This window comes from Panthera tigris, chromosome B4 (assembly GCF_018350195.1).
Source record: "Panthera tigris isolate Pti1 chromosome B4, P.tigris_Pti1_mat1.1, whole genome shotgun sequence".
In the NCBI taxonomy this organism is placed as follows: domain Eukaryota; kingdom Metazoa; phylum Chordata; class Mammalia; order Carnivora; family Felidae; genus Panthera; species Panthera tigris.
This window is the reverse complement of record NC_056666.1, coordinates 130,852,590-130,863,362: the sequence shown is the minus strand read 5'-3', so window position 1 is coordinate 130,863,362 and position 10,773 is coordinate 130,852,590. Positions and strand designations below refer to the sequence as shown.

Here is a 10,773-nt window from a genome sequence, read left to right as displayed (position 1 = left end):
CTCACCTGTTGGCTGAGTGGCCGGGAGGGGGAGCTGGGAGTTGAGGCGCAGAAATGGAGGAATGAACCAGTTCACGTCACGCCGCTCAGAGCCCCTCGGGGACCCCAGCGTCTCCCGTGTGTCTGGCTCTAAAATCAGGGACCAGGTCCTGGCTCCAACTCGCCCCACGACCCAGCTCCTCCTTTCCCCGAAGGGCTGACTTCACAGAGTCAGACTCGATAAATGTTTACCAACTGGAAGAAACAATGTGACAGTGTTCCTTTGGGGCGGGAGCCTAGGGCGCCCACTGCCTGGATCCAAAACCTGGCTCTACCGCTAATGAGCTGTGTCACCTTGGACGAGCTGCCGGACCTCTCTCTGCCTTAGTTTTCTTCTAAAGTAGGGATAATAATGGTAACTTCCTCTGAGGTCATGGTGAGGATGGCAGGAATTGATCAGCATAAAGCACTCAGACCAGCGCCGGCCCAGAGGAAGCGCGTGCTAAACGCTCCGCGTGGATTTTGCAATGTCACACCGTTGGCCAGTGGGGGAGGGGGTGCGTGTGCAGTGGGATTTCGGGGTATAGAAGGTGCGAGGGAGGAGCGGCGTTCACTGGGCACCCCCTGGGGGGCCTGCACGTCTGTGACCGTTGGCAGCCTGCGTCCGGCCCTCACGACCCCCCTGCAAGGTAGGGATCACCACGCTCCTTTGCCAATGAGGACACCAAGGCCCAGAGAGAGGTCAAGGAGTCTGCTGGAGCGAGGCGGGACCCGTCCACTTCCGGGTCAGCCTGGGGAGAGTCCGAGGCCACGGCCCTCACTCAGCTCCTCCCTGTGCTGGTGTCGGAAAACGAACCGGGCGGGGCCGTGTGATGGGCGCAGGGCCGGCTCTGGGGAGCTGCGGCTGAAACTCAGGGGAGGAGGTCAAGGGAAGGACTGGGCAGCCCCGGGGAGTGATTTGTACCCACTTAGCAATCATTTACTCCGCGCGGGGCACGTGAAGGGCACGATCCCATTTGTTCCTCATTACAGTTTTATGAGGTAAGGACTATTGTTAGCAGGGACCAGAGAGGCTAAGTGATTTGCCCAAGGTCACGCAGGCGGAAACTGGTGCAGAGAGTCCAGAGCTGAAGCCACGGCAGGGGGACGATGAGGGCTCTTGAGACTCATGACGAGGACGTGGTCAGACCTCCTGGGGCCTGAGCAGCAGGTCAGAGCTGAATGAACCCTCCCCCCCCCCCAACCAGGCCGGCCAGGCCGGAGAAGCCTCAGTCAGAGCGGGAGAAGGGGCAGGCCCCGTGCTCCTCGCGGGGCTGGGAAAGGGGGACAAGGGCGTTCATTCCTTCCACGGCCCCCAGGGAAATCCTCCCACCCTCTAGAACCCGTCCTGGGTGCACTTGAGTCAGGAACCCCTGGGCCCCGCCTCGCCTCTATTGCCCTGTGTCTGCTCCCTCTGGTAGAAGAAAAGAGTCAGCCTCCCTGTCCAAACCCCAGAGGGGTTCAGGGAGGAACGGGGCTGAAGAGACTCGGGAGCACCCACCAGATCCCCCGCCTTATTTCGGACTCTGTGCTGGGCGCCTTGTTTCTCTCCCACTCTCCTGCCAGGGAGCAAACATGGTCCCCCATTCTGCAGGTGGAGGGAAGGAGCGCCTGGCCAGAGCAGCTTAGTGGTGAAGCCAGGGCTTGAAGCTGGGTTTCCCGACTCCCTGTCTCGTCATCACCGTCATCTTGGTCAGCAGCACCGCCACCATCGTCACCTGCATATTCTTCGCATTTTGCCGGCCCGGCGTTTCTGTTCCAGGCCGGCCGGCGTTTCTGTTCCCAGTAGTTATAGCACATTGGTCTCAACAAAGGGCCGGGTGAGGTAGGTACATCGCATCCTCTCCGCTTTGCAGATGAGGACACTGAGGTCCGAAGGGGACATGCTGGGAGGTGACAGAGCTGAGACTGACAGCCAGGTTTTACCACCCAAACGCGAGGGCTTAGCCAACACGTTGTTTTTCTGAAGTCGAAAAGGAGCCGGGTGGTGCAGACAGGTGGTGAGGGCCAAGGGGCTCTGAGAAAGCAGGGCTGCGGCTGGTGGGACAGCCAGGGAAGATTCAGAGACTGGGGCCTGGTGGGGGGGGGGGGGGGGCTGGGGGGAGGGGTGCTGGGAAGAGACACAAGGGATCCGCGTTGGTTGCGCAGGGTGTTGTGGAAAGTGAAGGGAGCCGGAAGCCAGACTGGGGACCGGGGTGAGCCGGGGACCTGGAACCAGCCGGACCTGAGTCAGAATCCCAGCTTTGCCACTTCTGCTGTGACCCCGGTCCTCGTCCCCACTCCCCCCACCCCCAGCCTGTGATTCTTCAGCTCGGAAGAGAAATAATAACCCTGCTTGTTGCTGTGATAGGTGCTTAATAAATACTTGCTAAATAAACACAGGGTTGCAGTGACGCTTCGGGGAGATAGACCAGGCAGTGCCTGGCAGGGAGCTGACACTTCCAGAGGGTTCCTTGCCTGGAAGCAGCCACAAAGAAGGAGACAGTGTCAGCTGGGCCCCAGGGCTGAGCAGTAGGACCTCGGGCAAGTCACTTCACCTCCCCTCTTGTCCCATCCAATAACAGTTAGATGCATAAAGGCCCTGCAGGCCAGCCTGTCCCTAAGCCGTCTGCCCCCTACGAGAGCCTGCCTGCCTCAGGTCTCTGGAGGGGCCGCTGCTGAGGGCTCGAGGGTGGGGTGAGATGTACCTGCAGCCCTCAGTAACTCTCCCGTGAGTGGGGTGGGTGCACGCAGGGAGATTTGCCCTCATAGCCTGCCGGGGTTGTGGGAATCCGCCTGGCCGGCTGTCACTTTACCAGCTTTTCTTTCTTTCTTTTGAAAGTCTATCTATTTCTTTAGAGAGGGAGCGGATGAGGAAGGGGCAGAGAGAGAGGGAGAGAGAGAGAATCCGGAGCAGGCTCCACACTGTCGACACAGAGCCCAACACGGGGCTCGAACCCACGAGCCGTGCCATCCAGACCTGAGCCGACACCCAGAGCCCGACGCTTAACCCGCTGTGAACCACCCAGGGCCCCCTAGCAGCTTTTCTTTTGCAAAGGAAGTTGTGGGCCAGGAGGGGGGCATATGGTGTCGTAAAATCAGAGGGAAAACAGAGTGACGGGCGTGGGGTCTTTTCCCTGCCTCCTCTGGACCCCTGGCAGGCAGGGTGCCCAGCCCTCTTCCGGAAGGAGCAGGCTAGCAATAGCGCCAGTGAGCCGACAGCTCTGGGCCTCACTGTGCCACAGCCCTGCTCTTGGCCTCAGTTTCTCTAATTGTCCAGTGAGGTCTGGTCTAGGGGCTCCAGATTTTGGATGTTTGCAGCACAATCAAATTGAATGGAAAAACGTTTTTTTGGTAACGGATACAACATTGCAAATCCTTCATTTTGCCAAGAAGGGACGCTAAGTTGTTTTTTTATCTATTTTAAAAATTTACTTTTGAGGGGCGCCTGGGTGGCTCAGTCGGTTGAGCGTCCGACTTCGGCTCGGGTCATGATCTCACGGTTTGTGGGTTCAAGCCCCATGTCGGGCTCTGTGCGACATTTAAAAAAATATTTACTTTTGAGAGAGAGAGAGAGAGAGAGAGTGAGCGGAGCAGGGGCAGAGAGAGAAGGAGACACAGAATCTGAAGCAGGCTCCAGGCTCTGAGCTGCCAGCACAGAGCCCGATGCAGGGCTCGAACGCACAAACTGTGAGATCATGACCTGAGCTGAAATCGGACGCTCAACCGACTGAGCCCCCCAGGCGCCCTGAGACGTTAAGTTTTTAAAGGCAGCCAGGATCTTCCAAAGAAAGAAAGTTTACCATGAAAGGGGTCCCAGGATGCACTCAGAATAAAGGACAGTGACCAGCAGGCGAAGCTGGCCAGGAAGGGGAAGGACTTGTCCAAGGTCACCCTGCACGGCAGGGAGAGGGGCCGGGCCTCCCAGAGCCTCCGCCGTAGAAAATGTGTTGAGACCGTGTTCTTCCACGTGTGTTCGTTTCGTGGCACCCTTGTTGCAAGAGAATTAGACCAGCTCCCTGCCTTCCAGAACAGTACGGTTTAATTGGAGGCACGATCCAGGCACCTGCACAAACAGGGCGTGCGCTCTAATAAAACGTGTATTCAGAGGAGGGTGCCCAACTGTCGATGCCTCTCGCTCCTCTTCGACGATCTGTGCCCTTTCTCTTTCGCGCTTTCCCCGTGGGCCCCTGGGCCTTCGCCAGGAAGCCCCGTGTGACAAACGAGGGAAAGAAAACCTGGCCGTCTCCCGGTGGTCGTCACCCGAAAGCACCATGCCAGGGTGATACTTTGCACGTTTTGGTCGGGCGTTGTGCGGGGGCAGCCCACACGTTGACAGGTGAGCCTGTCACTCCTGCCGAGGAGTTAGCGGTGACGGGAGTGTTCGCATCTTTGAGCGGGTCACCGCAGACAGGGCCCTCGCCAACCGAGCGTCTTCAGGGGGGCAGGCTCCTCCGTGGTGGAGGGTGGACGGGTCTGGGGGTAGCTTTCCCAACAGCCCCGAGCGGACATTCCCGAGCGTGGCAGAGTGAGGGGCGCAGGGTCTGGATCACCGCAGGGGTGGGGGACAGGCTGAGCCCCCACCGGGCTGAGATGTGAGGCTGGCGGGGATGGGGTGATGGAAAGGTAGGGGCTGGGGGCTGAGGGTTGAAGTTGGGGGTGGGGGAGCGTCAGGTGGGGACATGCGGAGCCTCGGGGCTGACCCTGGAGCATGGGGCTGGGCTGATTCCTGCCACTTCCGCTCAGGAAAGGGGGGAAAGTGGGCAGTGCTGGTGAGGAAGGACCGAGAGCCGAGAGCATTCAGAGATCTTCTCCCTCACCCTCACCCCCAGGGCCCTCCTAGAGAGTGAAAGCCCCATAAAGAGCCTTCTTCTACAGCACAAGTCCCCTTGGGCAGAGAGCCAGGGGTCCCCAGCACCCTGGGTTTGGGCTTGGCCTTGGGTAGGCCCTTCACCCTGTCTGGGCCTTAGTGTCATCGGTCAAAGGCCAGGTCACCACACTTTGTCCCCTCTGCCCCTCTTCCTGAGGCATGCGGCCGGTGGGTCCAGGGCATGCGGGGGCCAAGCAGGTTCCCCCTCTTCTCTAGCCCCAAACCGCCCTCCAAGTACTCCAGGGAGGACGCCCTTCTTTCCAGGGGCACCTTAACCTTCCAGGAGCTCTGGAGCGGGAGTGAGGAGCCCTGGGTCAGGGCTGGCCCACCCCGCCTCACTCTGGGACCCTTAGCAAATCTGGGCCTCAGATAGAAAATGAGGGTCTTGAAGTCAGTGATCGCCCGTTCCTTCTGGTTCTGGTTCCTTCTGTGGTGCTAATGGAGGCATTCAAGACAGTGGGGGCAGAGCAGAGGGAGATGTTTGGTGAAGGAAGACCTCCCTAAAAACTAGAAGGTGCTCCCGGCCCTGACCACCGGGAGCCCTGGCTGTTAGGGCTCTGGGGGAGGCGACAGAGAGGGTCCGGGACTCCCGGCTAAAGTTATGACCTCTTAAGGGCCGGCACTGCACACCCACATTGTCTGTTAGGTCTTTGGACTGGTGGGTCTCACCGGTCCCATTTTCCAGAAGAAGAAACTGAGGCTCACAGCAGCCAAGTAACTTGCCCGTGTTATGCGGCGGATGAAGGACTTCAGTGCATGACTGTGGGACCCAGGGAGCGCCTTTGAGGTGGGGAAAGAAGAAGAACCCAGAGTGGGGGGTGATCGCGGGGGAGGTGGGGGGCAGGGCTCACTCTCCCCAGGCCTGGCCGAGGGAGGGAGTTTCTCCCGGGAAGAGGCGCAGGCAGGCACCAGGCTGTTGATCTCTAAATTATAGCGTTGGCGCGCACTGGTTGCTGCGGCAACCGAGTTGTCCTGAACGGGGAAGTGTATAAACATTGCCACAGATGCACAATTAGATCAGGAAGAAGAATAGAACAGAAAATAGAAACTTCCAGCCTTATATAATTCTGGGCCAAAACGTTACCGGGAGCCCGGGCCCAGGCCCAGCCCTGCCAGCGGCTGCCCTCCCCGCCCCCACAGCACCCTGTCTCTGCCGGGGCCCCAGTGGAAGGGAGGGGTGAGGGGAGGGTCTGCCCTCCGTGGGCCCAGCCGGTGCGCCTGCCACCCGGTGGGGTAAGGGCCGTCCGCCTCCACTAAAACAGCTGAGGATGCTGACAGGTGACTCCTGCCTCTCGCCGGCTTCCTCCCACTCTGGAGAAGCGGGAAGGAGGACAGCAGGGTGACCCGTTTTAACTGAGCACCTACTATCTCCTTCGGTCCTGTGAGGTAGGGTTCTGATACCCATTTCGTGGGTGAGGAGACCGAGGCTCAGAGACGGGACACGAGTTATCTGAGGTGTCACGGCGAGGCAGTAGGCGTGCCTGCCTCCCTGCCTCTGGGTCTCCACAACCGTGAGCTCGAAGACGCTGACGGCACCCGGGGAACTGAAGGTTAGACACACCTGAGTTTGGATTGACGCATCAGCTGTGTGGCCTCGGGCAGGTCACGTCCCCTCTCTGAGCCCTGTTCCCCCCACCTGTGACTTGTAGAAACGTTCTCTGTCCACTCTGTCTGCGAATGGCAGTCACTAGCCACAAGGGGCCGCCGAGCACTTGAAATGCCGGCAACTGAACTTACAACTGTATTTAAGCAAATGTCAAAAGCCACAGGTGGCCTTTGGCTGCTGTCCTGGACCACGTGGGAGGATGTCCAGCCCCAGAGAGAGACCCAAGAGGGCAGAGGCTGGACCCAGGGAGGGGAGCGGGGGGGCGGGCCAGCACATTCACAGCTCCCTCTGCTCAGGGTGCGTGGGACAGACGCCATGAGGAAGCTCCCCGGCCGGGGTGGGGGCCAAGGAGGGTTGGAGGGGGCAGCGCGAGGGGCTGTCCTGGTGGCCTCAGCTTCTGGTCCCCGGAGGCACTGGCGCTGGTCCCGATACTCCCTGCCTGTCTGCAGAAGAGGCTGATGTGCCACATTCTGCGCGCAGGGAGAGGGGGGCCTGGGCCAGGCCCCCCCCCCCTTGTGAGCATCTCTTGGGGGCGGGGGGCGGGGACAGGGGAGGGGGAGGTCCCGGGCCACCGGCGTCTCACGCGTCTCGGGCTTCTCCTCCCCAGGCCCTGCGTCTTCCCAGGTGACCACGCCGGCTTCAGGACATGCACGGGCACAGCCGCAACGGGCAGGCCCACGTGCCCCGGCGGAAACGCCGCAACCGCTTCGTCAAGAAGAACGGCCAATGCAACGTCTACTTCGCCAACCTGAGCAACAAGTCGCAGCGCTACATGGCGGACATCTTCACCACGTGCGTGGACACGCGCTGGCGCTACATGCTCATGATCTTCTCCGCGGCCTTCCTCGTCTCCTGGCTCTTCTTCGGCCTCCTCTTCTGGTGTATCGCCTTCTTCCACGGCGACCTGGAGGCCGGCCCGGCGGCGGCGGCGGCGGCGGCGGCGGGGGGGGCGGCGGCGGCGGCGGCGGCGGGCGGGGGGGCCCCGCCGGGCGGGGGCGCGGCGGCCCCGGCGGCCCCCAAGCCCTGCATCATGCACGTGAACGGCTTCCTGGGCGCCTTCCTGTTCTCGGTGGAGACGCAGACGACCATCGGCTACGGGTTCCGGTGCGTGACGGAGGAGTGCCCGCTGGCGGTCATCGCCGTGGTGGTCCAGTCCATCGTGGGCTGCGTCATCGACTCCTTCATGATCGGCACCATCATGGCCAAGATGGCCCGGCCCAAGAAGCGGGCGCAGACGCTGCTGTTCAGCCACCACGCGGTCATCTCGGTGCGCGACGGCAAGCTGTGCCTGATGTGGCGCGTGGGCAACCTGCGCAAGAGCCACATCGTGGAGGCCCACGTGCGGGCCCAGCTCATCAAGCCCTACATGACCCAGGAGGGCGAGTACCTGCCGCTGGACCAGCGGGACCTCAACGTGGGCTACGACATCGGCCTGGACCGCATCTTCCTGGTGTCGCCCATCATCATCGTCCACGAGATCGACGAGGACAGCCCGCTCTACGGCATGGGCAAGGAGGAGCTGGAGTCGGAGGACTTTGAGATCGTGGTCATCCTCGAGGGCATGGTGGAGGCCACCGCCATGACCACCCAGGCCCGCAGCTCCTACCTGGCCAGCGAGATCCTGTGGGGCCACCGCTTCGAGCCCGTGGTCTTCGAGGAGAAGAGCCACTATAAGGTGGACTACTCGCGCTTCCACAAGACCTATGAGGTGGCCGGCACGCCCTGCTGCTCGGCCCGGGAGCTGCAGGAGAGCAAGATCACCGTGCTGCCCGCCCCGCCGCCCCCGCCCAGTGCCTTCTGCTACGAGAACGAGCTGGCCCTCATGAGCCAGGAGGAGGAGGTGATGGAGGAGGAGGCCGCGGCCGCCGCGGCCGTGGCCGCAGGCCTGGGCCTGGAGGCGGGCTCCAAGGAGGAGGCGGGCATCATCCGAATGCTGGAGTTTGGCAGCCACCTGGATCTGGAGCGCATGCAAGCCACCCTCCCGCTGGACAACATCTCCTACCGCAGGGAGTCCGCCATCTGACCTCCAGGCCCCGCCCTCGTCACTTCCCACAGGAGCCTCTGCCCCGCCCCCCCCCGGGGGGAGGGGTGGGACGCCAGGACACGCCCCTCCACGCTCAGGACAGAGCCGACCCTGGCTCCGTGGACCTTCTGGAGGGAGGTGGGGGCTTCAAAGACTGGGGAACCCCTCCCTATCGACTCCAGAGCCCCGGCCTGGGAAGGGCCCGGGACACCCTCTGCCCTGTCAGCCGACCCGCTGGCGTCTCGGGGACCCCGGACCCACCACCCTTTTCCCACCGACACTTCAAGGACGTGCCCCCTTTGCTCTCAGAACCTTGGGGAAGGCGGCTGGACTGCTGGGGGGTGGGCATCATGGGGTTCTGGGGTGGGCAGGGGTTAGTGCTGGGGGGAGGGAGGGCGGGGGTGCGTTTCTCTTGCATGACTGTGACCTGTTGCTCTTGCTTTCTTTTGTAAATACCTATAAATGCAGAGTTGGAGGCACCGAATCCACCTTCTGCCATTTGTACCTGCAGGACAAGGAGGTGCGGTCCCTCTCGGTGAACCCCTCTCCCACCCCTCCCTGCCCGTCAAGCCTAGCCCCTTCCCCCTGCCCCGCTAGCTGGCTGGTCCCCAAAGCCAGCCATCTTGGCCTCTGGATGGTGTCGGGTTTGGGCGCAGAGGTGGGACCCCAAGGGGCAGGATGAGGACCGTCCCCACCCCCACCCCCGTGGTCCCTCCGGGTCCCCGGGGTCCGGCCCAGATGGACAATGGAGTTTGTAACTATATATTTTTAATAAAGTATATGGTCCACTAGGGGTAGGCTGGCTGGAGATGGAAAGCTGGGAAGAAGAGTTAGAGAAAGAGAGGCCGAAATGATGTGAGTGTGTCTGTGTGTGGTACGTGTGTCCCTTTCTGAGACACTGACCCCTGGAGGGAACTGTATCACCTGCCATTCTCCTTCCTGGGAGCCAATGGGAAAGATCCCGAGGGGGCTTCAGAGGACCTGGGCTTGGGTCGGAGCTTCGCTGCCTCCTAGCTGTGTGGCGGCTAGCGAGTTACCCGGATGCTCTTGGCCTCGGTTTCATCATCTGCAGCATGGGACGAACCATCGCTCCCTCCCAAGAGATGACGGGCAGGAAAGCCCTGGGTGGATGTCAGCTGACCCTCTGCAGCTCGGGGAAGAGCCTGCATCTACACAGCGCACACACGCACACATCCCAGGCTGGGCTGGTGAATTTGGCCTCGGGACCCTGGTGGGAAGGGCTCTAGGGGGCAGCTGGGAAACCCGGTCTTAGTCCGACTCAGTCTCTGTCTCACTGTGGGTGGGACCTTGGGTAAGTTCCTTCCTTTCTCCGGGCCTCAGTTAGCCTGAGCTCTACAGCGAGCCACCCCTCAAACCTAGACGATGGTGCTTTATTCTTCCTCGAGGTTCTGCGGGTGGGCTGGGTGCTGCCTTGTCTGGTTTCTCTGGGCTCACTCCAGCGGCAGGGCTCAGCTGGAGTGCCACCTAGGCGGCCAGGCCCAAGCGGGCTGTCCCCCCCACGTCAGGTGGTTGGTCTGGCTGTTAGCTGGGGCCTCTCTTCCTCCAGATTCCTTCAGGGCCTCTCAGGACAGCAACCTGAGACGGTGAAGGCAGGAGCTACCGGGTCTCTGGGGCCTAGCCTTGAACTTGGATAACATTGCTACCCCATTCTATTGGCCAGTCGGGTCACGAGGCCAACCCAGAGCCGAAGGATGGGAAATCGGGCTCCAGCTTTCGGGAGCGCGGTGACGTCGCACGGCCAAGGGTGGGACTGTGGGCGTACTTGGTAGTCTATCACAGAACCTTTCAGTCTGAGTGCTCCTTCCAGCCATGCCTCTAAGCTACATGCCAACTGTATACCCACGGAGTATACAGATTCCTGTTCCCAGGAATCTTCTGGGTAAGGGTGCCCCCACCTTACCCAGGAACCACAGGCAAGGTCACCTACTGCGAAATGCGATGAGCTCCTTCGTGAACGATCGCCTCCCACTAGTGCTGGCCACATGGGTGCCATTTGGGTAAAACGCTGTGCACCCCACGTGCTTGAACAGCTTAATAAGCGAACCCGGGATCCAAGCCCCTCAACAAATCACTGGTCCTAATGCCTCCCGTTAACATGACACCCTTCACATTCCTTCGTCCGCTGAATCCTTACCAAATGTCAAGAGGCGGGGAGGTAAGGACTGTGGTCTCACTTTACACGTGAGGAAATGGAGGCCGAGGAACTAAGGCGCTGGCCTGAACCCAGGTGAGGACCGTCAGAGGCCAAGAGGCCTGC

The 10,773-nt window shown here is 61.2% G+C and overlaps 1 protein-coding gene across 2 annotated transcripts; it reads left to right on the top strand.

The window, feature by feature from the left end:
* The first annotated feature begins 1,100 nt into the window (after nucleotides 1–1,100).
* On the top strand, nucleotides 1,101–9,227 carry KCNJ4 (potassium inwardly rectifying channel subfamily J member 4). Of its 2 annotated transcripts, none has more exons than XM_042993267.1 (2): nucleotides 1,101–1,188; nucleotides 7,080–8,828. In XM_042993267.1, the coding sequence occupies exon 2, from the start codon at nucleotides 7,119–7,121 to the stop codon at nucleotides 8,493–8,495; it is 1,377 nt and encodes a 458-aa protein (XP_042849201.1). In that variant the 5' UTR covers nucleotides 1,101–1,188; nucleotides 7,080–7,118; the 3' UTR covers nucleotides 8,496–8,828. The 2 variants fall into 2 exon arrangements, 1 of the variants encoding a protein (XP_042849201.1); XR_006220251.1 differs by lacking the exon at nucleotides 1,101–1,188 and adding an exon at nucleotides 8,964–9,227 and having other exon boundaries at nucleotides 6,832–8,633.
* Nucleotides 9,228–10,773: the final 1,546 nt, after the last annotated feature.

Bases quoted from the DNA above. Each gene is read 5' to 3' on its own strand.
- KCNJ4 (XM_042993267.1), top strand. From the start codon at position 7,119: ATGCACGGGCACAGCCGCAACGGGCAGGCCCACGTGCCCCGGCGGAAA.